General features: G+C 47.1%; 2 protein-coding genes across 7 annotated transcripts; one reads left to right on the top strand and one right to left on the bottom strand.

The window, feature by feature from the left end:
* The first annotated feature begins 50 nt into the window (after nt 1–50).
* On the top strand, nt 51–27978 carry LOC139610968 (phosphatidylinositol 4,5-bisphosphate 3-kinase catalytic subunit alpha isoform). 6 transcript variants are annotated; one of them, XR_011686237.1, is made up of 29 exons: nt 51–404; nt 5062–5190; nt 5352–5455; nt 5532–5694; nt 6939–7148; nt 16216–16283; nt 16625–16753; nt 16909–16962; nt 17075–17184; nt 17271–17412; nt 17492–17577; nt 17729–17834; nt 17923–18075; nt 18160–18291; nt 18418–18542; nt 18638–18719; nt 18802–18966; nt 19489–19592; nt 19680–19779; nt 19874–19945; nt 20231–20337; nt 20497–20618; nt 20730–20808; nt 20931–21101; nt 21614–21731; nt 21806–21957; nt 22046–22194; nt 23663–24511; nt 24870–27978. XR_011686237.1 is itself a non-coding variant. In XM_071465141.1 (28 exons), the coding sequence occupies exons 2-28, from the start codon at nt 5106–5108 to the stop codon at nt 23785–23787; spliced, it is 3213 nt and encodes a 1070-aa protein (XP_071321242.1). In that variant the 5' UTR covers nt 51–404; nt 5062–5105; the 3' UTR covers nt 23788–27978. The 6 variants fall into 6 exon arrangements, 4 of the variants coding, with proteins under 4 accessions (XP_071321242.1, XP_071321243.1, XP_071321245.1 ...); XR_011686236.1 differs by having other exon boundaries at nt 24859–27978; XM_071465141.1 differs by having other exon boundaries at nt 23663–27978.
* On the bottom strand, nt 7378–11774 carry LOC139610969 (protein NYNRIN-like). Its single transcript, XM_071465145.1, has 2 exons — nt 7900–11774; nt 7378–7869 (listed from the first exon to the last, which is right to left on the bottom strand). The coding sequence occupies exon 1, from the start codon at nt 11630–11632 to the stop codon at nt 9443–9445; it is 2190 nt and encodes a 729-aa protein (XP_071321246.1). The 5' UTR covers nt 11633–11774; the 3' UTR covers nt 7378–7869; nt 7900–9442.
* Nucleotides 27979–27982: the final 4 nt, after the last annotated feature.

Genomic DNA, 27982 nt, shown 5'->3' with positions numbered 1-27982 from the left:
TTTAAGAGGAAGAGTACAGGAGGACCCCCCCCCCCCCTCCAGTACATTGTTCTGCGGCTCCCGGTGGCCCCTCTCCCGCTGCTGCAGCTGCTCACACCGGACACAAGAACCGACAGACGGCGGTCACACAGACAGACAGACAGACAGACAGGCAGGCAGACAGACGGGTCTCCCGTTAACAGTAACGGTTTATGACGGGACTGTGTCTCTTTGTGTCAAATAGAAACACGGAGGGGCGGAGACTGATGGATACACCGGTTCATACATGAACGGAGACAAAGACACTGGACAGACAGGCAGACAGACAGGCAGACAGACAGACAGGCAGGCAGACAGACAGGCAGGCAGACAGGCAGACGCTATGACCGGGGGACGCGCCGCTGGACCGGCAGCCTCGAGCTCAGGTGAGTGACACTTACAGAACAAAGAGTCTCCCTGTGATGCTCTCTCTGACGTTGTCATGGCAACCACATGATAATCTGAGGTCATGAGGAGACGAAACTAGGAGAGGAGGAGAGGAGATGAGGATAGGAGGAGAGGAAAGTAGGAGAGGAGACAAACTGCTGATAAAGGTTGGGTCTGTAAAATTCATATTCAGTGAAGTGATTCTTGTATTGATCAGTTAATGAGCATTTAATAATAATAATCAATAACTTGATCAGAACATCAGTCTGATTACAGGTGAATGAAGTACTCAGATCTGTTTAAACTCTGTGTTTGTAGTAAAAGTACTGCATTACTGTGGTGAGTATATAAGTACAGTGAATACTGCAGTACAGGAAGTATTTTGCTACTTCTCCGTACTACATGTGTTTAACGTATTAAACACTCACTCTCTCACTCACTCACTCACTCAGAGGGGGTGTGGCTTCATTTTGTCTATAACTCCATTTATTTCCACAGAAAATCGATGTCTGCTGCTCTTTAAAATCTCTTCTATAAAATTTAAATGTTTCTTGTTTTGTTAATGACACTTAATTTGACCTTTGACCTTTTATTTCTGTCTTTGTTGATGTTGATGTGAATTCAGCCTCAGTTCTCTGTCAAATGTGATGGGCTGGTCCTTTAAATCAGGTCAACAGGAAAATAAGTCTGAAGGAAACCAGCCCCCCCCCCCCCCCCCGGCACACAGCACTATGTTACTCTGTGTGTGTGTGTGTGTCCTACTTTCTTTGTTTGATGGCTTCATTGAAAAAACACAAAGACATGAAGGAAGAGGTTTTAACAGGAAACAGGATTTAACATTAACACAAAATAAAGAAACAAAAACATGAAATAAATCAACATTTTGGTGAATTATCCTGAATTTCACATCATAAGTCACATGATCTCACTACATGTAGTATTTGACGTAGTATTTGACACAGTATTTGACGCGTAACAGAATTTCACATGATTAACTGTGACATATTTGTTTTAAAACAACAACACATGTACATGTGCTGTCCCGACCAGAGAGGGGAACACTCTGGACCACTGTTACACCACAATCAGTGGTGCTTATCACGCCGTCCCCCGGGCTGCACTGGGCCACTCTGACCATGTCATGGTCCACCTGATTCCCACATACAGGCAGAAACTAAAACTGTGTAAACCTGTTGCGAGGACATCGAAGCAGTGGAGCAGTGAAGCCATAGAGGATCTGCGGGCATGTTTGGACTGCACTGACTGGGAGGTGTTCAGGACTGCTTCCAACAGTCTGGATGAGTTCACAGAGGCTGTGACGTCATACATCAGCTTCTGTGAGGACTGCTGTATCCCATCATTCACCAGGGTGAGTTATAACAATGACAAACCCTGGTTCACAGCTAAGCTCAGTCAGCTCAGGAGGCAAAAGGAGGAAGCTTTCAGGAGTGGGGACAGGGACAAGTTTAAAGAGTCCAAGTACAGGTTTAGCAAGGCGGTGAGAGAAGCTAAACGACTGTACTCTGAGAAACTTCAGCTCCAGTTCTCAGCCAATGACTCTGCTTCTGTCTGGAAAGGGCTCAGAAAGATCACAAACTACAAACCTAAACCCCCCCACTCCATTAATGACTTCCGTCTGGCCAACGATCTGAATGAGTTCTACTGCCGCTTTGAAAGACAGTGGGACAAGCCTGACACTAACCTCCACATCAGAGCCACATCAGTACCCCCCTCCTCCCCTACCAAAGGAACGTCTCTCTCTATCCTGGAGAGAGATGTCAACAGGCTTTTTAAGAAGCAGAACCCCCGCAAAGCAGCCGGTCCTGACTCTGTCTCTCCATCATCCCTGAAGCACTGTGCTGATCAGCTGTCTCCAATGTTCACGGACATCTTCAACACCTCACTGGAGACCTGCCACGTGCCAGCCTGCTTCAAATCCTCCACCATCATCCCTGTCCCCAAAAAACCAAGGCCCACAGGACTAAATGACTACAGACCCATTGCCCTGACCTCTGTGGTCATGAAATCATTTGAGCGCCTTGTCCTGTCCCATCTCAAATCCATCACTGACCCACTCCTGGACCCCCTGCAGTTCGCCTACAGAGCCAACAGGTCTGTAGACGACGCCGTCAACATGGCTCTCCACTTCATCCTCCAGCACCTGGACTCCTCAGGGACCTATGCCAGGATCCTGTTTGTGGACTTCAGCTCTGCCTTCAACACCATCATCCCGGCTCTGCTGCAGGACAAGCTCTCCCAGCTGAGCGTGCCTGACTCCACCTGCAGGTGGATCACCGACTTCCTGTCTGACAGGAGGCAGCACGTGAAGCTAGGAAAGCACGTGTCTGACTCCCAGACCATCAGCACTGGATCCCCGCAAGGCTGCGTTCTTTCTCCTCTGCTCTTCTCCCTGTACACCAACACCTGCACCTCCAGCCATCAGTCTGTCAAGCTCCTGAAGTTTGCAGACGACACCACTCTCATTGGACTCATCTCTGATGGCGATGAGTCTGCCTACAGGTGGGAGACTGAGCGTCTGGTGACCTGGTGCAGGCAGAACAACCTAGAGCTAAACGCTCTGAAGACAGTGGAAATGATAGTGGACTTCAGGAAGAGCCCAGCCCCACCCACCCCCATCTCCCTGTGTGACTCCCCCGTGGCTACCGTGGAGCATTTTCGCTTCTTGGGAACCACCATCACACAGGATCTCAAATGGGAGCTAAACATCAGCTCCCTCATCAAAAAAGCTCAGCAGAGGATGTATTTCCTGAGGCAATTGAAGAAGTTCAACCTGCCAAGGACTATGATGGTGAACTTCTACACCTCCATCATTGAGTCCATCCTCACCTCCTCCATCACCATCTGGTACGCTGCTGCCACGGAGAGGGACAATAACAGACTGCAGCGTATCATCCACTCTGCTGAGAGGGTGATTGGCTGCAATCTTCCGTCCCTCCAGGACCTGTACACCTCAAGGACTCTGAGGCGTGCAGGGAAGATTGTAGCTGACTCCTCCCACCCTGGACACAAACTCTTTGTGACACTCCCCTCTGGCAGGAGGCTGCGGTCCTTCAGGACCAAAACCTCTCGCCACAAAAATAGCTTCTTCCCATCTGCTATTAGCCTCATCAACAAGGCTAGAGAGCCCCACTGTTGCTGATCAATTGCACCAATCACCAGAAAAAATTCCTTGTATGTGAAAACATACTTGGCAATAAAACTGATTCTGATTCTGATTCTGATTCTGATGTGAAGTTCACATGTGCAGAATCACATACACCGATCAGCCATAACATTACGATCACCTGACTAATATTGAGTAGCCTCCCTGACCCGTCGAGGCCTGGACTCCACTAGACCTCTGAAGGTCTGCTGTGGTTCTGACTCCGAGCCGTCAGCAGCAGGTCCTTTAAGTCCTGTAAGGTGAGAGGTGGAGCCTCCGTGGATCTGACTTGTTTTTCCAGCATATCCCACAGATGCTCGATTGGATTGAGATCTGGAGAATTTGGAGGCCAAGTCAACACATCAAACTCGTTGTTGTGTTCCTCAAACTGTTCTTGAGTGGCAGGGCCATCATCCTGCTGAAAGAGACCACTGCCATCAGGGAACCCTGTTGCCATGAAGGGCTGGACTTGGTCAGTAACAGTGTTTAGGTTGGTGGTTCCTGTCAAAATAACATCCACATGAATGTCAGGACCCAAGGTTTCCCAGCAGAACACTGGCTCCGCCTCTTGCCTTCTACCTATAGTGCATCCTGGTGCCATCTCTTCCCCAGGTAAGCGACGCCCACACACCTGGCCATCCACATGATGTAAAAGAAAAGGTGATTCATCAGACCAGGCCACCTTCTGCCATTGCTCCATGGTCCAGTTCTGATGCTCATGTGCCCGTTGTAGGTGCTTTTGACGGTGAACACGGGTCAGCAGCTACGCAACAAACTGCAATGTACTGTGTGTTCTGACACCTGTCTATCACAACCAGCATTCAATTTTTCAGCTGTTTGAGCTACAGCAGCTCTCCTACTGGATCAGACAACATGGGCCAGCCTTCGCTCCCCAGGTGCATCAGTAAGCCTTGGCCGCCCATGACCCTGTCGCTGGTTCACTGGTTTTCCTTATTTGGACCACTTTTGGTTGGTCCTGACCACTGCAGACTTGGAACATCCCACAAGAGTGTCAAAGCCACTCAAATCCTTATGTTTGCCAATTTCGTCTGCTTCCAACTCATCAACATCAAGGACAAAATGTTCACTTGCTGCCTAATAAATCCCACTCACTGCCAGGTGCCACTGCCAGGTGCCACTGTAACGAGATAATCAATATTCACGTCACCTGTCAGTCGTCATAATATTATGGCTGATCGGTGTATGAGAATCAATGTCACAGTCACATTTTTAAGATCTGATACACATATGAAATATAAAAACATAGTGTCTTATGTGGAAAATTATATTATTATCATTTTTCACGTGCTAAATTAAAAAGCTTTAGTTTGAAAACTCTGTAGTGTGGATGAACAGAAACAATGATGCAGACCGATGTGTCTTATCAGTCCAGAAGGGTTAAACAGTGAACACAAACCGGGTCAACTTATGGGTCCCATCAGAGCTGTAAAGGACCTGTGTGGTTTCACCTGTCTGTCTATTTACCTGTTCAGATAGCCCAGTTCTGAGGTGAGACAGCTTGTCATTGGTGGTTGCCATGGCACCCAGGCCATCATCAGGGGAACTATGGGGGCTCCACCTGATGCCCCCCCGCATCCTGGTGGATTGCTGCCTACCTAACGGTATGACTCTGTTCTGCTCCTGGTTCACTCCAGTCCAGTCTGGTCCAGTCTAGTCTGGTCTGGTCCCGTGTGCTCTGATCTGGTCCGGTCTGGCCTGATCTGTTCCAGTCTGGTCTGGTCTTGTCCAGTCTGGTCTCTGATTGTGTCATGGTGTGTTTCAGGAATGATGGTCAGTCTTGAATGTCTCAGGGAAACTCCGCTCATCAGCATCAAGCAGCAGCTCTTCACTGAGGCCAGGAAATACCCGCTGTACCACCTGCTGCAGGTACACTCAGTCTGACCTCTGAACCCACCTCCTCCATGATAAACAGTGATATAATCTCTGCTTTGTGATTGGCTAGGAGGAGTCATGTTACATTTTTGTGGGCGTGACCCAGGAAGCAGAGAGGGAGGAGTTTTATGATGAGACAAGGCGGCTGTGTGACCTCCGACTGTTTCATCCAATCCTGAAGGTCATTGAGCCGCTGGGCAACCGGGAGGAGAAGATCCTGAACCGAGAGATAGGTAATACACACCTCACTGGACGTGTCATCACCTGTCATCAAAGTCTGCTCACTGGTCAGTCACCTCATCATCCATCATCAGGCAATACTTTGTCACCAACTGTGAGATGATTTTCATTGGCTAAAAACCATCGATGTCACCGAGCTCATCTAAACAGCGCAGGTGACAAAGAGGTCTAATTGATTCCAGTACAAGGACAAACTGGGCCAAAAAGGTCTAAGTGGTTCCTATATGTTGTTCATAAGGGCAAAAGGGGTAATTTGGTGACAGTAGAGGACAAAACATGACAAAAAACCATGAAACTGCTTCCAAAGCAGGGTCAGTCAGAGCCAAGGTTCAAAGACAAATTTGACTGTGGTGGTTCTAACAGGACTCTAAAGTGACAGTCAGTTTTATGATTAAGAGGGAAAAGCTGGGGGTGCCATGGTGGCTCACCTGGTGGAGCATGAACCATTAAGACTTGGTCCTGACTGCAGTGGCCCTGGTCCAGAATCTGACCTGTGGCCCTGCATGTCTAACTTGGAAAGGTGCTGCTGGCTTCTCTTGCTGTAAAGAAGAAAGCAACTCACCAGGAGACAGATGCAACATGGCTACACTCCAGTCAGAGTCAGTCAGGGTCAGGATGGCTGATCAGGTTTCAGTGAAGGACCAGCCTTTTATGCTGCCATCTTGGACACATTTCCCTCTGGAAAGCGGTTTTCATCTTCAATGGGACTCACCTGGTTAGAACTGATTCATGATTCAAGCTTCTTTTGTCTATAGATTGTGCTGAGTCCTCTGAGGACTGAACTCCACTTAACAGGGTTACAACAAAGCACAGGTGAAATCATAACCAATCATAAACTGAAACCCTTTATGTTCAGGAGCTAACTGTGAGGACAGGTAATAGACTCAGATTGGCTTAGTCTAGTTGTCAACACATCTGTCTCCAGGAGGGCCGACAAGTACTAACTGCTTCCCTTATGCTGTTAAACAAGGCAGATGGAATACTCTGATCCCAATATGGGACTAAGAGAGGTTGTAAAGTTCCAGGCCCTGACTGGTTCTAAGGCTGTGGCTGGGTTAGGGTCATTTTAGGTTTGTCTGGCTCCAACAGGACCAAAGAGGAGGTCTAAGCAGACCACTTACTGAGAGACTACATCAAACGCCTCCTCAGGCATTTCCCCATAACTTCATCACTTAAAAACCACGAGGAGCTCAACCCCCTGCCCCCCAACTCAGACTAACACCCTCACTGCCTGCAGGATTTGCCATCGGGATGCCGGTCTGTGAGTTTGAGATGATGAAGGATCCAGAGATTCAGGACTTCCGGCGTGCCATACTGAGCGTGTGCAGAGAGGCCATGGAGGAGAGGGAGGGTGGAGGGGCCCACAGCCAGGCGCTCTATGTTTACCCCCCCAATGTGGAGTCTAGCCCCCAACTCCCTCAGCACATCTACAGCAAGCTGGACAAAGGTAATCTCAGAGATTTACCTGCGAGGTGCTGACTTCAGCCCGTCCCTGGACCTCAGTGCTGTTTAGGCTTTACACAGCCACACAAATAACATAACATCAAAAAGCATTAATCTTGACTCAGGTGGAAAAGTTCTGATAAAAGTAAAACATGTCAAAGTTCAGTGGAAACAAAACCTGTGTCTGTGTGGAGTGTTGGGGCACAGGTAGGAGCAATTTGGTTATTGGCTTATCATATTAATGATTATCAGTGATAATCACCAATATATATATATAAATGTTTACTACAAGTAGTAACCTTGGGGCACCACCCTGTCACCAGGGACCAATGACCAAATTGATGGCTCAAAATACAGTCTCAGAAGGTTGGTTGAAGGGTAAATTCGAGCACTGACTGTTGTGAATCCAGCTGTTATCACAAATATAGTCACAATAATCACAGACGACAAGTTAAATTATAACAGGATTTATTAATACGAGTAATAATTATTCAACATAACATCACTTAATATTAAACCGATTATAATTCAACTATAACTAAAACAAACATTGGTTACTAACTAGATGATTACAGGCAAAACACATATGTACAACCGTGTGTGTGTGTGTGTGTGTGTGTGAGAGTGAGTGAGTGAGTGAGTGAGAGAGAGAGAACGAGAGAGGATGTGACGAGGTCACGTGAGTGACGTGTCAGTAGGAACCAAGATGGCGGCAGAGTGAGGTACTCGCTAGAGCCAAGATGGCGGCTGGCCACAGAGCGTGAATGGCGTGAACACGAGAACAGAGGGAGGGGCCTTGAGCTTTACGTGTGTATGACGCGTCACACTCTCGGGCCTGAATGAGAGAGAGGTGTAGATGAGGTGCGTGATTGGGAGGAAAGAGGGAGAATAGAGGTGAAGAGAGGAAAGAGTCCACAAGAGATCGTCACCACAGTTAATAATCACCACAACATCACTACACAATAACGGAGCCAGAGAACCGAGCTCGTCTGGTCGGATATTGGTCCTTTAACTAGTGAGATTTGGTTTATTAAGCTGATCACAGTGAACGATCTAAACAACAGGATCTGCAGCACTTATCAGTCAGATAAATCAAACACGCTACACTAACTGTGTCTCTGCCCAGACATCAGCCTCTTACTGTGAGCTGCTCCGGTCCTCCGGAGTTAGAACAGAAAGTCTCTGGGTCTCCACAGCTCGGTCCTCGGCCGGAGCTCGGTCCTCGGCCGGGAGCTCGGCGGGTCGTGTCTCGCTCTCCTGGCGGTGACAGTGATGAGTTCCTCGGCGGCAGCGGGAAGATCACAGATGAGGGACGGTGAACTTTGTTTGTCTTTAACAAAGTCGGCGCTCGTCCTCACAGGACGTGAAATCAGCTGATTGCACAGCGATCTACGTCGGATCCGAAAAGAAGAGAAACACAGCATCTGTGCTCGGCCTGCGAGTTGCAGACTGTGACCTGGGCTTGAAGAAGTTCTGGAAAAGGTCAGATATTGGCAGATTGCTCCCTTTCAGCAGCCGAGTCGCGGAGAGAGCTGGAGGAGCTCTCTACTGTACCTGGTGCACGGGAATAAGCGCAGGAGGAGGGTTATCACCTGAGTGACGTCACCGGGGATCCCTGCTGGGAATGCCTGGCCGCGGCCAATGCCTTTGCTGAGTTTTCTTTCAAACTCCAATTTTACACCTAGGTGTGAATTGTGGGGGTGGTTTTGGCCCATAGCCTGGAGGGAAATGTAGTTCACTCCTTTGTTCTCCCCACGAGGCATGGCTGGAGTCAGGCTTCAGGAGAAGCACGCGGGCCTCTCTATTGTTCCCTTCAGGATGCATGGTTTGACACTCAGGCCTTGGAGTGGCTTGTAGGCCTCTCCATTGTTCTTCTCAGAACTCATGGCTTGCGATCCCAACATCCCCCCTTTGGTCTGAAGAATGGGGTGACGGCCACAGTCTTTAGAGCAACTCTAGGGTCGAATAGTCCATGTGATTGGAGGTGGTAATCCTTATTGTGTCCTTCTGGTGGACACAGTGCAGATTAAACAGTTCATGTTCAGAGTTCAGAGTTCATAGAGGCTATCATGTCTGGGCAGAGCCGAGGCAAGATCTGGGCAGAGACATCCAAATAGAAATAACAGTCTAGCTGATTCTAGTACCTGGTTTTACCCAACACATTAAAATCATAGTTCCAAACAAAAAGAAAACAAATAGTGTGGACAAGAAAGGAGAGAGAAAGGGAAAAGGAGTGGTTTGGATCAGTGAGTTGGTTTTGTGTTGGAGTGTGGTGTGACACAGAGCAGGGAGTCTAATTTATCCTGCAGCTTCTGGATATACCTTGTACATCATATGAGCTACACTTGCCGTGATGACCCACCCACTAAGTAAGAGTCTGAGAGCAACCAGGCTACTGGGGTTCACCATGTAAGATGAACACTGGCTCTCGTGTTTGAACAGTGCAGTTGTGACCGCGGTGGCCTTTGGTGCTGGGAGGCATTCCATGCACTTTGTGAACGTGCAGGTGACTTTAAGGAGGTATCTGCTACCTCGCGAAGATTTGGGGACTGGTCCGGTCCAGTTGACTTGGAGGTTGGACCATTGAAAGGCGACCCCCCTTCCCTGAGGTGGAGCTTGGTTTAAGGGTTGGGTCGGCTGAGATTGACGGCTGGTAAGGCACCCTTGGACATTAGGTTTAGTATCGCTGGTCATTGGTGGCCAGCATGTAGCCTGCTGAAGTGTTTGGAGGTTGGCTCTGTAGTCATGGTGACCGTCAACAGGTGAGTTGTGGGTGTGGCCTAGCATCACCCCCTTATGGTTGATTGAGACGACCCACCTGGTCGGTTCTTGCCCGTTGTGGCTATGAACCAGCAAACCCTTTTCAGACCTCAAGTGTGGTGAGGTTTGATGGAGAGCTTGCACCTCCTTGGTCTCATCAGGTGTGACAGGTGAGGTGCCTTGGGAAGGCAGGTTGGCTACTACCTGTCGGATAGTTTGAATGGCGGGGTTCTGTTCCTGCATGGTGACCAAGTCTGCATCTCCAGGTTTTTGGCCTAGGTGCAAGGTCTGTCCACTGGTCTGGGGGTTTTCCCGTTGTTCTGTAGCTTGTCGGCGGGTAATGGCATTCACATCGCGTTTTTGAGGTGCTGGTAGCCAATCAGTCTGAAACTCCCAGGGCGTGCCCTGCTCTGCGCCTAGTTTGGCTAGACGGTTGGCCTCATCATTACCGTCCTTGTCTGGGCCCGAGCTTTGAGAATGACCCTTTACCTTTCCCAAATAAATGGTCATACTTCGGTCCACAACAAGTCGGTCACAGGCCAGAAGGAGTTCAGAGTGTTTGACCACCTGGTTCCTTGCGTTTTTCATGCCATTTGCCTTCCACATGGGGAAGTGGGAGACAAGGCTATAACGGGCGTAGCTAGAGTCAGAGCAGATTGCTAACTGTACTATGGCTACCCTTGCGGCTTGCTGGGGAGCAATGAGGACAGCAGCAACTTCTGCGTATTGACTAGTCTTCGGGCCTGATTGGTGATGGTTGGGCTGATGAATGCTGCGGTCAACGCACACCATACCAACTCCTGTTTGGAGTTGGCTTGCGTGGTGGAATGACCACCCATCCACAAAGCTCTTTGGACGATTTTGGCAGAGATTCTCATCATGGCATCCATGATTTGAGGGGAGTGATGGAGTGATGGCAGGAAGAGGTGAGAAGCTTGGTTGTTCCTCACGGTTACGGTGTTGACATTCGGCCAGGTCCAGGCCCAGAGCCATCTTGTGGTTTTGGGCATATCTGACTTCAATGTCATAACCTTGAAGTGCCATCTTCTGTGAGGCGATGCGGCTATTCGGCATCCGCCCCTCCCTCAAGCTCTGGCTATTCAGGACTGTCACTGGTTGGTGACATGTCTCCATGATTACTTTCTGGCCTAAAGTGCTGCTGTGAAAGTGTTCCACAGCACAGACAGTAGGCAGAAGTGCCTTTTCACAGTCTGAGAACTTAATCTCCACACTGCTGAGGGGTCTGCTAGCATATGTGATGACTTGCTTGTCTGTGTCATGATTTTGTGTCAGAGCAGCGCTAGGACACTGGGGGGGAGAGCTGGCCTCCAGATTAAATTCCCTGTCTTTGTCAGGGTGGACCAGACAGGGAGCAGAGCTGAGTTTTTCTTCCATCAGCTGGGAGGGCTGCTCCTCAGGTTCTCTCCACTCAAAAGGCTTATCTTTATGATGGAGCTCGGTGGGAGGTCGTGCTATCTCAGCATCGTCTGTGACAAGCTGCTGAGAGTCGTCGCAGGCTCCCAAGAGACTAAGCTCAGAAACATTAGGTGGCGCTTTAATGTTCTGAGTGGCTTGAATGCTGTTTGATAGAGGTTCAAGTTTTTCCTGCATGATGGCAAAGACGCAGGGAGTGGCGGAAACTTGATCGGTAGATAGGGAGTACTCCTCCCGCAGGGCCTGACAGAGCTTAGAATAGCAGTCCCTGATCGCTGATGGGAGAGTCTCCATAAAGACATGAACACTTCTGGGTGTTGTCTTCCAGATCAAGCGGAGTTTCTCGCGTGCTGATGCGTGAGGAAGATCAAGGAGGCAGTGCTCTACCTCCCTCAAATAGTCCTCTATTATTGACTCCCGGTTGCTGGGGTCAAAGCGCTCGATGTCCCTTGCTAGGGATTCGAGTTGGCATATGCGCAGGCCGTGTTCTTGGTAGAGACCTGCTTCACCGGAGTTGTCTGAGGACTGCTGGTTCCTCCAATCCCAGTAGGTAAGGATGTGGCCCCCCTTCTCGTGGTGGAGAAGGGGCCCAGTTAAGGTGAGGGCGTGGGTTACGCCATGCGTATAGCTCGCCAGCTGATGAGGGCCCAAGATCCTTATCATTATTCAAGGACTGCAAGTGATGTCCACTATTCATTGAAGAAGTTCTCCGCCCTTCAGGAGGGAAAACGGAGCTTTGGCTGACAGCCTGAGGTGCACTCCTCGGGTACGAGGCATCTAGGTCCCTGTGGCGGGCCATTGGGGTTGAGCGTTGATCAGGAATGATCAAGTCAGCTCTGGCACGAAGGTCTGTCACATTTCTACTTACCATCTTTGGGTGAGTAGGTGTGGCTTGGGCTGTCTGAGCAGCCTGCCGGACATCATAACGTTCCTTGAATGAGGCTGTTTCCCATGCTCGGGAAGCCTGAAGTTCAGCCCGCAGCTTTTCCTCTGGGAATGCCAAGGACTGACGTTTAACAGTCTTCTTGAAGATGAGGGCTGCATCTGGGTCAGAACTGGATTCAAATGGGTCAGGGTCTGATACCCTCTGGCTCCGAGTTTCTACGCGCTCCCTTTCCATCCTGTTTTCCATGGGTTGGAGCTGATAGTGCAGGTCCCGACAACTCTGCTGGAGGCTATGCTTTGCTTTTTCAACTTGAGAGATTTCTTCTCTCATGAATCTAAGGCTTTCCTGTAGGCGCCTGTTGGCCTGTTGCTTAGCTTGAATGCTAGTCTGCAACGCCATAAGCTGCTGAGCGCGTTCTGCGGCTTGCAGCTGGGCTTTATGATGGTAAAACAATGCCAACTGACCGAGCACCTGTGAAATGGTGCGTTTCTCTCCAGTTGGATTCTTCATATAAGTAACCAGCTCGTGGATGTCCTCATCGCACATGCTAACAGTGTATCTGTTCAGGTTACTTAAATCTACAGTGGAAACATTTATGAGGCCAGCGATCGCGTTCTGCAGATGCTGGTTGTCTACCTCCTGAGAGCCTCTAGCTCCTGGTGTACGGGAATTACTTCTGCTCATTTTGCTTTTGTTTCTTCAAAAGAAGAGCGATACCCGACAATAAACTGCTATCCTAAGCAAGTTTTAAATCCACTGAGAATGCACAGGTGAGGCTTTGACCTGTGGCTTACAAAATCTGTAACACTATCAAACGATGTGTTACATTAACTATGGCTGCAGTTTAACTCAACAGAGGGGGCACGGCGGCACTGTGCCTCTGTGAGCAATTAGTTTTTAGTGTACGTTAAAGTACAGGACTCACAATATAGAACAGAACAGAAGAACACAGTCTATGCTGTGCTATGTAGCAATCAATTCCTTGATGCACTCCCAACAGCAAAGTCACTAGTGTAAATGCACTTTATCACTAATCAGTAACTTAAAAAAAATAATTTTGAAAATTAAACACAATTCTTATAACTATTATAATATTTTGTATATTATAATATTATTATAATATTGCTTAATTAATCTCAAAATTCTGCACAAGTATGTTTTAAATTGTCGATAATGGATTATTGTGTTAATATTGTAACACAGCTGGAATCGAACAACAGCCTCACACGGGGCACCAATTTGTTGGGGCACAGGTAGGAGCAATTTGGTTATTGGCTTATCATATTAATGATTATCAGTGATAATCACCAATATATATATATAAATGTTTACTACAAGTAGTAACCTTGGGGCACCACCCTGTCACCAGGGACCAATGACCAAATTGATGGCTCAAAATACAGTCTCAGAAGGTTGGTTGAAGGGTAAATTCGAGCACTGACTGTTGTGAATCCAGCTGTTATCACAAATATAGTCACAATAATCACAGACAACGACAAGTTAAATTATAACAGGATTTATTAATACGAGTAATAATTATTCAACATAACATCACTTAATATTAAACCGATTATAATTCAACTATAACTAAAACAAACATTGGTTACTAACTAGATGATTACAGGCAAAACACATATGTAACAACCGCGTGTGTGTGTGTGTGTGTGAGTGAGTGAGTGAGTGAGAGAGAGAGAGAGAACGAGAGAGGATGTGACGAGGTCACGTGAGTGACGTGTCAGTAGGAACCAAGATGGCGGCAGAGTGAGGTACTCGCTAGAGCCAAGATGGCGGCTGGCCGCAGAGCGTGAATGGCGTGAACACGAGAACAGAGGGCGGGGCCTTGAGCCTCATGTGTATGACGCGTCACACTCTCGGGCCTGAATGAGAGAGAGGTGTAGATGAGGTGCGTGATTGGGAGGAAAGAGGGAGAATAGAGGTGAAGAGAGGAAAGAGTCCACAAGAGATCGTCACCACAGTTAATAATCACCACAATATCACTACACAATAACGGAGCCAGAGAACCGAGTTCGTCTGGTCGGATATTGGTCCTTTAACTAGTGATATTTGGTTTATTAAGCTGATCACAGTGAACGATCTAAACAACAGGATCTGCAGCACTTATCAGTCAGATAAATCAATACAACAGCTACACTAACTGTGTCTCTGCCCAGACATCAGCCTCTTACTGTGAGCTGCTCCGGTCCTCCGGAGTCAGAACAGAAAGTCTCTGGGTCTCCACAGCTCGGTCCTCGGCCGGAGCTCGGCGGGTCGTGTCTCGCTCTCCTGGCGGTGACAGTGATGAGTTCCTCGGCGGCAGCGGGAAGATCACAGATGAGGGACGGTGAACTTTGTTTGTCTTTAACAAAGTCGGCGCTCGTCCTCACAGGACGTGAAATCAGCTGATTGCACAGCGATCTACGTCGGATCCGAAAAGAAGAGAAACACAGCATCTGTGCGCTCGGCCTGCGAGTTGGAGACTGTGACCTGGGCTTGAAGAAGTTCTGGAAAAGGTCAGATATTGGCAGATTGCTCCCTTTCAGCAGCCGAGTCGCGGAGAGAGCTGGAGGAGCTCTCTACTGTACCTGGTGCACGGGAATAAGCGCAGGAGGAGGGTTATCACCTGAGTGACGTCACCGGGGATCCCTGCTGGGAATGCCTGGCCGCGGCCAATGCCTTTGCTGAGTTTTCTTTCAAACTCCAATTTTACACCTAGGTGTGAATTGTGGGGGTGGTTTTGGCCCATAGCCTGGAGGGAAATGTAGTTCTCCCCACGAGGCATGGCTCGAGTCAGGCTTCAGGAGAAGCACGCGGGCCTCTCTATTGTTCCCTTCAGGATGCATGGTTTGACACTCAGGCCTTGGAGTGGCTTGTAGGCCTCTCCATTGTTCTTCTCAGAACTCATGGCTTGCGATCCCAACAGGAGTGAGGATGAGGAGGCTGAACCTTCCTCACATCAAGAATAAGACTCATTGTAGTCATTGTACAAAAAAAATAACATACAATGAAATTCAGGTGCACTGGAGTACCAGACTCAAATATAAAAAATTGATTGTAAAATAAATAAATAAATATCAGTAATGTTTTCATTCCATTCATTCAGTTTGTACCATACACTCATACACACATTGCCAATGTATGCAGTTAAAAAAGTGCTCAGTTATTACTGCACATAATAATAGATTATTGCACATAAAATGTGATGTGTTCGAGGGTTGACTTTCAGCTCAGAGTTCGTTATGAAAACGTATTCTGGACAGAAACTGGTTCATACGTCTTGTCATGCATGTTTTGATGGACCTGTAGCGTTTTCTGGAGGGCAGCAGGATACGTAGAGTCCTGAGCCGCTGCACGTATCTGCGCCGCCATCTTGAGTCTTGAATGGGTAAACAACAGTGATGTCCGATCTCCTTCATGTTAACACTGGGCTGAGGGCCCCCGTGGCTCTTGGGGGCCTCATGGATGGAACAACTCCATCGTCTGAAGTCCATGAGACTGTTCAAGAACGTTCAAATTCTAGGAACCTGTGAGGACACATAGCTAATGATCTACCTGTCTCTCTTTGTACCTGTCTCTGTGTATCTGTCTCTCCCTGTACCTGTCTCTCTATACCTATCTGTCTTTGTACCTGTCTCTCTGTGCCTGTCTCTGTGTACCTGTCTCTCCCTGTACCTGTCTCTCTATACCTATCTGTCTTTGTACCTGTCTCTCCCTGTACCTGTCTCTCTATACCTATCTGTCTTCGTACCTGTCTTTCTCTGTACCTGTCTCTCTCTGTACATCTCTCTCTGTACCTGTATCTCTCTCTCTGTACTTGTCTCTCTCTCTGTACCTGTATCTCTCTCTCTCTGTACTTGTCTCCCTTTACCTGTCTGTCTTTGTACCTGTCTTTCTTTACCCATCTCTCTCTGTGTACCTGTCTCTCATTGTATCTGTCTCTCTCCCTCTGTACCGGTCTCTCTCTACCTGTCTCTCTCTACCTGTCTCTCTGCAGGGAGGTTGATTGTGACCATCTGGGTGATTGTGTCTCCGTCTAACTCCAAACAGAAGTACACTCTGAAGGTAAAGTCTGACGTGTGTTGTGTGGTTTTGGGTGCCTCCTGTGAGACGACAGGATGTGACATCATGTAGACCTGAACTCTGAACACCTGATGCAGGTGTACTGTGGTATGTTGTGTTCTAAATCCAGCGAGTGTGGAATAGATTACTATATAACGAACGAAATGAAGCATCTAGACAGACACATGAGGGAGGGGGAGTGACATAAACTGAGCCTACAGGTGGATGCTGAATCCAGGTAGGCTGCCCCCCCCTCATGTCTTTGTCACCACTGGCGGGTGCCAAAGTCTGGAAATGGAAACTGTTGGTGGATTTAAGGTTCTTGAATCAAACTCTGTGTACAGGTGAGTCATGACAGTTTACCTGAGCAGCTCATAGCCGAGTCCATCAGGAAGAAGAGCCGATCGATGCACCTGTCACCTCAGCAGCTCCGCCTCTGTGTCCAGGAGTACCAGGGCCAGTACATCCTGAAGGTACACCTGCCTGTCTGCCTGCCTGTCTGCCTACCTGTCTGTCTGACTCACCTGTCTGTGTCCAGGAGTACCAGGGCCAGTACATCCTGAAGGCACACCTGCCTGTCTACCTGTCTGTTGGACTCACCTGTCTGTCTACCTGTGTGTTTCCTCAGGTGTGTGGCTGTGATGAGTACCTGTTGGAGAAGTATCCTCTCAGTCAGTACAAGGTAATAACTTCACTGTCATTGATGAGCTCCTCAGTATAATCTGTCTCACTGTCTCTACCTGTCTCACCCTCTCCACCAGTCTCACTCACTCAACCTGTCTCACCCTCTGCAGTATATCCGGTCCTGTATCACGGTGGGTCGTCTCCCTCACCTGATGCTCGTCTCCAAAGACAGCCTCTACTCCCAGCTTCCTGCCTCTGGCTTCGTCACACCTTCATACAGGTATGATAACCAATCAGCATGTCGACAGGGAGCTTGTCCATAGTAGGTTGAGGGCAGGTAGAGGACGTTTGTTGTTTGTCTTTCAGTCGTCGGACTCCTCAGCCGTCTCCCTGTCCAGGAGGAGGAGATGGTTCTCCTCCTCGCTCTCTGTGGGCCTTCAACACTCTGCTGAGGGTCCGGCTGCTCTGTGCCACCTACGTCAACGTCAACATCAGAGACATCGACAAGGTGAGGCCCTGGTCCTCATCAGTCTTTGCTAGTGTGTGTCCTTATTAGTTATTGTGTGTTAACATGGTTGTGTTTTTAGATCTATGTGAGGACCGGTATCTATCACGGTGGAGAACCTCTCTGTGACAACGTCAACACACAGAGAGTCCCCTGCTCCAACCCCAGGTAACACACAACTCACACACAATACACACACACACACACACACACAACATACACATTGACAACACACACACTGAGAACACACACACACTGAGTATACACTCTGATACACTGACCACCTGTCTGTGTGACTTACCTGTCTGTCTGTCTGCAGGTGGAACGAGTGGCTGACCTATGACCTCTACCTGGCTGACCTCCCTCGCTCGGCCAGACTCTGCCTGTCTATCTGCTCTGTGAAGGGAAGGAAAGGAGCCAAGGAGGTATGAAAGGGACAAGGAAACAGAACCTATTAAGAATAAACTGAGTGAACCTGTCTCTTCACCTGTCTCCCTCTCACCTGTCTGTCAGGAGCACTGTCCTCTTGCCTGGGGGAACGTGAACCTGTTTGACTATAAAGACATTCTGGTCTCAGGTAAAGTGGCTCTCAGTCTCTGGCCCGTCCCTCACGGCCTTGAGGACCTCCTCAATCCCATCGGGGTCGCCGGTTCAAATCCCAACAAGGTACAGAACACTTCTATGTACCTTTCAGTGTCTCTGCCTACCTATAACAACCCTCCTGAGTCTCCTGAACCCCTTCCTGTTCAGGAGACTCCCTGTGTGGAGCTGGAGTTCTCCTGGTTCAGTCAGACTGTGGTGTTTCCTGATGAGCAGCAGATAGAAGAGCATGCAAACTGGACCATCAGCAGAGAGCTGGGCTACAACTACTGCCATGGACTGGTAACACACACACACACACACACACATATATATATATATATATATATATATATATGTGGGGTGGGTTTATATATATATATATATATATATTTAACCCCCAACTCCCCCCCCCCCACCCCCCCCCAGAGCAGCCGTCTGGCCTGTGACAACAGTGTTTCAGCAGGTGATGCAGAGCAGCTTCATTCACTCTGCTCCAAAGATCCTCTCTACGAACTGTCAGAGCAGGAGAAGGACTTCCTCTGGAGACACAGGTGAGGGGCGGGGCTTTCAGTGGAGAGACACATGAGGGGAGAGGGCGAGGTACCTGTCTGTCTACCTTTCTCTCTTCCTGTCTCTCTCTCTGCAGACATTACTGTGTAAACATCCCAGAGTCTCTTCCTAAGCTGCTTCTGTCCGTCAAATGGAACTCCAGAGACGAAGTGTCCCAGGTACAAAACACCTTCTCATGGTCTGGATGGATTCTTTAAACACGGTTAACTCATCACTCACATGTCTTCTCCTCCTCCTCAGATGTACTGTTTGTTAAAGGAGTGGCCTCTGATGGAGCCTGAGTCAGCTCTGGAGTTGTTGGACTGTAACTTTCCTGATCCAATGGTCAGAGAGTTTGCTCTGCGCTGCCTGGTGCAAGGCCTGACGGACGACAAGCTTTCACAGTACCTGCTGCAGCTCGTACAGGTATGAGTCATCTCCTGGTACAGGTACAATTCACCTCCTGGTACAGGTACAACAACTGTCATGTGAGACAGGTAGTTTGTGTAAATTAACTCCAACACTGTTCAGTATAGATCAGATTCAGAAGAGTGAATGTTTCACCTGTATATGTTTCTTTTGGGAAACATTATCAGGAAGCACCAGGTAAATGTCTGTTGTTACACAGATTACACCCAGCTGTACTTATCTATGAAGCCAGGTTAGACTAACAGGTGCTCAAACTTCTTCTTCTACTTGTCTTAAGGACATAAACACCTGGATAGGAGCAGTTTTTTCTCTGCCTAGGTGTGTGGAGATGTTTGCATCTTCTATGACCGGAAGAAAACACCTAATGTATCTATAACATCTGACTTATTATTGATGTCACGTGTTTTGTTTGTTTGTATCATGTGATTGTTTTGTATTGATCCATGTTAAAACGTTCACAGCTTTATTCTAACATCTGTTAGTCGACAGTGACAGAGAGAATCTAAACTGTGTCTGCAGGTGTTGAAGTATGAGATGTACCTGGATAACCCTTTGGCTCGTTTCCTCATCAAGAAGGCTTTGACCAATCAGAGGATAGGACACTTCTTCTTCTGGCATCTCAAGTGAGTAACACGACCTCTGGAGTTAAGGAACAGTTCAGTAAAGTTCATCTCAGTCTCCTTCCTGTTTACTTGCCTGACCTTTCACAGGTCGGAGATGCACAACAAAACGGTGTCCCGTCGCTTCGGTCTGCTGCTTGAAGCTTTCTGCAGGGCCTGTGGCATGTACCTGAAACACCTGAACAGGCAGGTGAGCACTGAAACACCTGAACACACAGGTGAGCACAGGGTCAGTCTGTATATGTGCTCTGATTGGTTGGTGATGCATTTTTAAACTGTTGCAGGTGGAGGCCATGGATAAACTGGTGAACCTGACTGACACCCTGAAACAAGAGAAGAAGGACGAGACACAGAAAGTATGAAAACAAACTGGGGGCGCCTCAATGGCTCACCTGGTAGAGCGCATACCAGTAAGGCTTAGTCCTAACTGCAGCTGCCTGGGGTTCCACGGCCCACGGCCCTTTGCTGCATGTCATCCCCCCTCTCTCTCCCCAACTGTCCGGTCTCTCTCTCACTGTACCTGTAAAAATAAAGGCATAAAAAAAAAAACACACAGAAAAAAACAAACTGTTTCTCTGCTCAATGACACTTCAGTGAACTGTGATTGGCTGAAATGTTGCTATGCTGTGATTGGTTGCCAGACTCAGATGAAGTTCCTGGTTGAACACATGTCTCGTCCAGATTACATGGAGGCTCTGCAGGGATTTGTGTCTCCGCTGAACCCTGTTCACCAGCTGGGAAACCTCCGGTAACTAACTAACTAACTGACTAATTATCTAACTAACTAACCATATGAACTGTCAGTTAAGTCAAGTCAAGTACAGTAAAGTCTATGTCTCCAGGCTGTAGGAGTGCCGGGTAAAGTACAGTAGAGTACAGTAGAGTAAAGTAGAGTTTGTGTCTCCAGGCTGGAAGAGTGCCGGATCATGTCCTCGGCGAAGCGCCCCCTGTGGTTGAACTGGGAGAATCCTGACATCATGGCCGAGCTGCTCTTCACCAACAACGAAATCATCTTCAAGAACGGAGACGGTAGCAAGCGCTAACGATTACACTGGTTTCAGGGGAGAATGCCAACTGTGCTAACAGTGCAACTCTGCTGGGGGATTGTGGGTAATGTAGTGTGTATTCTGTGTGCTGCAGACCTGCGTCAGGACATGCTTACTCTGCAGATCATTAAGATCATGGAGAACATCTGGCAGAACCAGGGCCTGGACCTGCGGTAAGAACCTGTGACATCATCAGTGACTGTGGCTGTGACATCATCACACACATAGCTAATCGACCCTGTGTGTTTTTGTGTGCATGCGTGTGTTTGTGTGTGTGTTTTAATGTGTGTGTCAGCATGCTGCCATACGGCTGCCTGTCCATTGGGGACTGTGTGGGTCTGATCGAAGTCGTGAAGAACAGCTTCACCATCATGCAGATCCAGTGTAAAGGAGGCCTGAAGGGGGCGCTGCAGTTCAACTCCCACACCCTGCACCACTGGATCAAAGACAAGAACCGGGGAGAGGCGTCAGTACCTGTCTGAACACCTGTCTGTTTACCTATCTGTCTTAACACCTGTCAGTTCACCTGTCTATCTGAAAACCTGTCTGTTCACCTGTCCTTCTGAACACCTGTCTGTTTACCTGTCTGTCTGAACACCTTTCTGTTTACCTGTCTATCACACCTGTGTAAGACGTTACCAACATCATAAAAGTGAGGAACATAGTTTATCACAGTGTGTTTTTGTTGCCATGACGATATAAATGCAGATAACATAGGTCACACAGTCACACCTGTGGTTTCACCTGATTCAGTTACAACCAGTAACAGTGTAACAGACGTCCCTGAGCCCAGATAGAACTCGTCCAGTCAGAACTCAAAAACAAAACTCCACCACTCTGGTTTTAAACTCTTGCGTGTTTCATGTTGGATCCCATTTGTGTGTGTTTTTGTGTGTTACATGTGTGTTGGTACTATTCATGTATTTGGCAGAAGGTCACCCACCTGTCTACCTGACTTCCTACCTATCTGTCTCTCAGGTACGACCGGGCCATCGACCTGTTCACCAGGTCCTGTGCAGGTTACTGTGTCGCTACATTCATCCTGGGAATCGGAGACCGACACAACTCCAACATCATGGTGAAGGAGAATGGACAGGTGAGTCAGTCCTCCGCAGATCCTAAACCTGATCCAAATCCTCCTCCTGACTACTCCTCCTCTTCTACCTGCAGCTGTTCCACATCGACTTCGGTCACTTCCTGGATCACAAGAAGAAGAAGTTTGGGTACAAGAGGGAGCGGGTTCCCTTCGTTCTGACTCAGGACTTCCTCATAGTCATCAGCAAAGGAGTCCAGGAGTCCACCAAGACCAAGGAGTTCGAGAGGTCTCACCTGCCCCTTACCTGTCTGATGCTGGTCCTGCTGTCTCACCCTCTGCCTGTCTCACTCTGTTTACCTGCCTGTCTGCGTCAGGTTCCAGGAGATGTGTTATAAAGCCTATCTGGCCATCCGCCAGCACGCCAGCCTCTTCATCAACCTCTTCTCCCTCCTGCTGGGCTGTGGCATGCCTGAGCTGCAGAGCTTCGACGACATCGCCTACCTGAGGAAAACCCTGGCTCTGGGTAAGACAGACAGGTGGACATAGACCTGGTCTGAGATCTGATGAAATCCATTTGTTTGGGTAGCAGGTTGGAAACAGACTGAATTCTTCAGAGCAGAGTTTGTGGGTATAAATGATCAGTGTGGGCTCCTGGACTCCGTGTCATCCAAAGACCTGGTCCTCCTACTGAACCAGGACCACAGCAGCTGGACTCAGTAGAAACACAGACCTGGGTCCTGGCAGAAAACCTGTAGAAATTTAATATGATTTTTCAAAAACCAGGTCATAAATAATCACATCACTGAACCCAGTGTGAGCTACATCTCCATTTGTAACCATGGCAACCACAGCATCAGGTCATTTGAACATAGTGGATGGACTGAGACTCAGCTGTGGGGGTGGCGTCTGGGTCCAGTCAGTCATCACACCTGCAGGACAGACTTTACCTGTCTCACTCTGTCCCTACCTGTCTCACTGTGTCTCCACCTATCTCACTGTGTCTTTACCTGTCTGTGTCTCTAACTGTCTCACTGTGTATCTGCTTTCTCTCTCTCTCTGTCTCTACCTGTCTCGCTGTGTCTCCACCTATCTCACTGTGTCTTTACCTGTCTGTGTCTCTAACTGTCTCACTGTGTATCTGCTTATTCTCTCTCTCTGTCTCTACCTGTCTCTCTCTGTCTCTACCTGTCTCACTCTGTCTCTACCTGTCTCGCTGTGTCTCCACCTATTTCACTGTGTCTTTACCTGTCTGTGTCTCTGACTGTCTCACTGTGTATCTGCTTTCTCTCTCTGTCTCTACCTGTCTCACTCTGTCTCTACCTGTCTCTCTCTGTCTCTACCTGTCTCACTCTGTCTCTACCTGTCTCGCTGTCTCTACCTGTCTGTGTCTCTACCTGTCTCGCTGTCTCTACCTGTCTCTGTCTCTACCTGTCTCACTGTGTCTTTACCTGTCTCACTGTGTCTCTACTTGTCTCACTCTGTCTCTACCTGTCTCACTGTGTCTTTACCTGTCTCACTCTGTCTCTACCTGTATCACTGTGGCTCTACCTGTCTGTGTCTCTGTCTCAATCTGTCTCTACCTGTCTCACTGTGTCTCTACTTGTCTGTGTCTCTTCCTGTCTCACTCTGTTTCTACCTGTCTGTGTCTCTACCTGTCTCATTGTCTCTACCTGTCTGTCTATTCCTGTCTCACTCTGTCTCTACCTATCTCTCTGTTTCTACCTAACTGTGTCTCTACCTGTCTCACTGTCTCTACCTGTCTGTGTCTCTACTCTCTCATTCTGTCTCACTTTGTCTCTACCTGTCTCACTGTCTCTACCTGTCTCACTTTGTCTCTACCTGTCTGTGTCTCTACTCTCTCACTCTGTCTCACTGTGTCTCTACCTGTCTCTCTCTGTCTCTACTGTCTCAATGTCTCTCTACTGCCACACTGTGTCTCTACCTGTCTGTCTCTACCTCTCTACCTGTCTGTCTACCTGTCTATCTCTCAGAAAAGAGCCAGCAGGAGGCATTGGAGTATTTCACCAAACAGATGAATGACGCTCATCACGGAGGCTGGAGCACCAAGATGGACTGGATCTTCCACACAATCAGACACATGCCCAACGAACACTGACCCACACACACATTTATACACAACACACATTTATATACAACACACACATTTATATATAATATACACACACAATCAGACACATGCCCAATGAACACTGAGACATACACACACTAACAAAAACACATATACAACACTTGTGTGTTTACTGCACTACTCTTTGAGGATGATGATGATGAAGGTGTCTGTTGTAGGTTTTACAGTCACAATGTTGTTATGGTGGAATGGTTGTCATAGCAACGTGAATCTCAGGGTTATAGGCCAGACAGGTGGTAGAGAATGCCAAAGGCATGCTGGGAAAAAATGATGATGATGAAGAAGAAGGTAATGATGATGTCATAAATGTCTTCCAATCAGTGCTAGAATTAGCCTGTTAGCTCTGTTAGCTGCTCTAAATAGAGACAGGGCTTTTTAAAGGAACAAAAACTTTATTACTGTGGTATTGAATCAAACTTAATTGAATCAGCTGTAACTTTACAAACTGTTTGTTGTGAGAATTTCAATGAAACCAGCTTTATTGAAACCAGCAAAATGAACACTGTGGTCATCTTGAGAGCAATAAAACCTCCAATAATTGATCAGTTTTTTATTATGACAATCAGTAGGTCTGACCAATAGGAAGGCAGAGCTGACCAGCTGTGGGTGGAGAAAATGTCCTGAGATCAGAGCAAACTGACCAATTATGTTTCTGTGGAAATTAAAAACAGGATCAAACTGTGATGAACAGGTGAGTTTAAACTCACTCACTCACTCAGATATCTGCAGTTCACTACAACAGGATGATACAGTAACAACAGTTTTCTGATTTAGCATAAGAAAATTTTCTCTGACTTTTAAAAAAATATTATTACATTTCTTAGGACTGAATATTACATCTTTGCCTGTTTAGATGACAACAATTTTTTCATAAATTATTCTGAATATATCATGGCTTTGTCTTTTAAAATTACTTGTAAAATTACTGCTACATATTTGAAATATTGCAGCTCTTTTCTCATAAAATTAGCGTTCTCACAAACTGCATGTGCAGTTTAGAATTATAATCCCAGTCATTATCCTCTGTCTTTGTCTGAGGTGTTGAACAGTCTGATGAACAGAGGATTTCCTGAGCCTCTCAGTCCTGCAGCAGAGAGATGAGACGTTGGCTGCTGCTGTAGCTGCTTCTCTGGTCTGAAGGATGTTGTGGAGAGGGTGGTTGGTGTTGTCCAACATGGCTGCATCTTACATAGCATGTGTCTGTCCACAACAGTCCTGAGAGAGCCCAGACTCCTCCAGTCACAGACTCAGCCTTTAGAACCAGCTGGTCCAGTCTCCTTGTGTTCTGGTCTGACCTGCTGCTGATCCAGCAGACCACAGCGGAGAAGACCCTCTCCACCACTGACTGATAAAAATATGTGCAGCATTTCACTGCAGACGTCAAAGGACATGAGCTTCCTGATGAAACAATGCTGGCTCCGCCCCTTCCTGTAGTTGCCATCTGTGTTCAGGGACCATGTACCACCTCAGTCTCCGTCCCTCTGACAGGCTGAAGTGTGGGTCTAGACCTGTTGTTGTGCATAAGTAGTTATCAATTAATGGCTTTCAAAAATCAATGAAATATTAAAATTAAAAATGTTTATATTAAATAATAAGTTCAAAAATAATTGGAGTTATCCACACAGGCAACAGCCTTAATGGCAAAAGAAAGCCAATATTGTACAGTCTTAACTAAATTGATTACTGTTGGGTTGGGGTTAGGGTTAACCCTCCTCCTCCTCCACCTCCACCAGTTGGCCTGGGAGGACAACAAACCAGATGATCAGCTGTTCAGACAGCAGCAGCAGGTTTTAATCTCTCACAAAGTTGTAGAGAAACCTGAAGGACAGAACCAGGACTCTAGTCCTAACCCTAAAGAACTAACCCAAGTTCTTTCTCTTTTTCCTGGATTTTTGTCAGAAAGGACATTTTAACGACATCATTGGCTCTGTGTGAATGTGCCTGATGTAAGCTAAGCAGCTTCCTTTGTTTTACGGTCTGATCTGAGGTGGTAGAGCTGAAGTAGTGTGAACCTCCATAACATTTACATTCAGCAGATCAAGTGTCTTATTTTCTCTGAGGGACAGTCAACACACTGAGCAAAGGTGACAGGTGAGAGGGGAGGGGTACATGATTAAAATCACCTGATATTATGATGAATGATCAGGATGCTGGGTATCTACTCTCTCAACAGTCTCGTGAATGATGACACACGCAACTGGAGGCTCTGCCGCAAGTTGAATGTAAACAATAATGGTGACAATGTGAAAGAACTCCCTCGGTACATAGTCAGGTCTGAGACTGACTGTCAGCAGTCCAACATCCAGACAGCAGGTCTTCTCTTTCACTGTGATATGACCAGGTATGCAGTCAACCATCTTTATTCTTTCACTTGCTCTGGCGTCTCTGTCACTCTCACTGCAATGAAAGTGGGAACTTCACCACAACAGTCCTGAGTGTTGTCATTTAACCAGGTCTCTGTGAAACACATGAGACGACACTCACTATGTGATCACTGGTTCTTCACCAGTGCCTCCAGTGCATCACACTCAGGGAGTTGATCCCAATGAGCATCGATGGTAGAAAAGGCTTTTATCTCCATCTTCTAGCCTTTAGCTGAGCCTTTAGCTTAGCCCCGGCTCTGTATCCTCAGTGCTGCACCTTCAGCTCAGCTGGTGGGATGTTTAACTCCATGAAGAAAGAAAGGAGGTCCTCGCTCACAGACACTATTTTCTGCATCATCAGACAAAACAATAACTCAGAATGAAGACACAGTAAACAACAAAAACACACTAATACACTGCAAAAAACTATGAGCTACGAGGACTTTCTCCCTCTCTGATGTGGCATCATTCAAATTGAATTTAGAAGATTTTACAGTTATTTAAAATCTGAGATGTTTATCACTGTATGGTATAAAGTACATTAAGTGTAAAAGATGATTTTGTTTTGATATTTTGAGATGATTATAAATGGAAAGTTTCCCTCCACAACTGGTTACAAACTGTCTGACTTCTTAAACTAAATCAACTCCAGGCGTGTGACTAATTTTTTATTTCATTTTAATTTTTGATTTTAATAAATCAGTGTGGTTGATGCTCTGAACTGATCTGAATTCAGTTTCTGATTTCTGCTGATTTCTACTGAATGGACATATCAAGTTTTATCAGGGATCAAGTCTTTGGACGACAATCTATACCAATCAGCAGCTCATTAGCTGTTAGGTGGATCAGGTCTTTGTTAGCATCTAGTGCACAGTTTGTGATAAACAATGCTAGGCTCGTTAGCACTGTTAGGCTATTAGCTGAGCTGCTGCACTCTAACCCGTATTTTTTGGTTAGTCCAGCTGTTGCACTGGAACTTTGAATTGTGAAAAGTTTTAGTTAGCATAGCGCAACATCAGTTTAAACTCCTCCCCTCTCATGACAATCTGTAAGGCAGCTTGAGCCCACCCCCTGCTGCATAGCAGTCCACTTACCCAGATCTGGCCCATACTTGGACCATATGCCTGTGTTTCTTCTTCTACCACTTCCATTGTCATAAATAGCCATATATGGCATGATGGTCAGATGTTCCACATCTGGACCAACTCTGGCACACACACAAAAAATCTACCCACATGTGGGAGATTATGGGCCAGACTATGGCTGTGATATTGATTTATGGCATCATCGACTGTGCCGGTTACCATAGTGATGAAGTAAGCAGACACTGTTTTTGCTTCCATGGGATCAATATTATTAATTGTTTTGTAAACTGATGTATTGATGATTGATGTATTTAACAGTTTTTTAATGTTGAGTATTGATTTGTGATAACTATTGATCCTGTTTGATTCTCAAGACATTTTATACATTTTTTTCATTAAATATTTAAATTTTTTAAATGTGTTATGTTAAATGTTTTTTAAATGTTTTTAAATGTGATGACTTTTTTATAAAAATGTTACAATCAAGGACACACTGCAAACAACTGGTTCAGCCAATCAGAAGGCCCACAGAGCCTCCACACCCATATATGGTGATGAAGCTTTGTTCTGACTTATTGAACTTAACCTGGGGGGTGGAGCCTAGGGTGTTACAGCACACTGCAGGATCCAGGTGTGAAGCACTTATTGATATGTGACTGTCAGTGTTATCATGGGTTATCCTTTCATTTCAAAATAAAAACTCAACAAGTGTGC

Source organism: Trachinotus anak, unplaced genomic scaffold, assembly GCF_046630095.1.
Source record: "Trachinotus anak isolate AG129_WGS33_773 ecotype Australia unplaced genomic scaffold, CSIRO_AGI_Tana_v1 ptg000027l, whole genome shotgun sequence".
Taxonomy (NCBI): Eukaryota; Metazoa; Chordata; class Actinopteri; order Carangiformes; family Carangidae; genus Trachinotus; species Trachinotus anak.
Note: the sequence above shows the minus strand (reverse complement) of the source record. Positions and strands in the feature narration are given on the sequence as shown.

Excerpts from the sequence above, each read along its gene's own strand:
- LOC139610968 (XM_071465141.1), top strand. The coding sequence starts at position 5,106 with ATGGCACCCAGGCCATCATCAGGGGAACTATGGGGGCTCCACCTGATG. Across the intron at positions 18,543-18,637 it reads GACTTCCTCTGGAGACACAG|ACATTACTGTGTAAACATCC; the intron begins GTGAGGGGCGGG and ends CTCTCTCTGCAG. Across the intron at positions 21,102-21,613 it reads GACAAGAACCGGGGAGAGGC|GTACGACCGGGCCATCGACC; the intron begins GTCAGTACCTGT and ends TCTGTCTCTCAG.
- LOC139610969 (XM_071465145.1), bottom strand. The coding sequence starts at position 11,632 with ATGGAGACTCTCCCATCAGCGATCAGGGACTGCTATTCTAAGCTCTGT.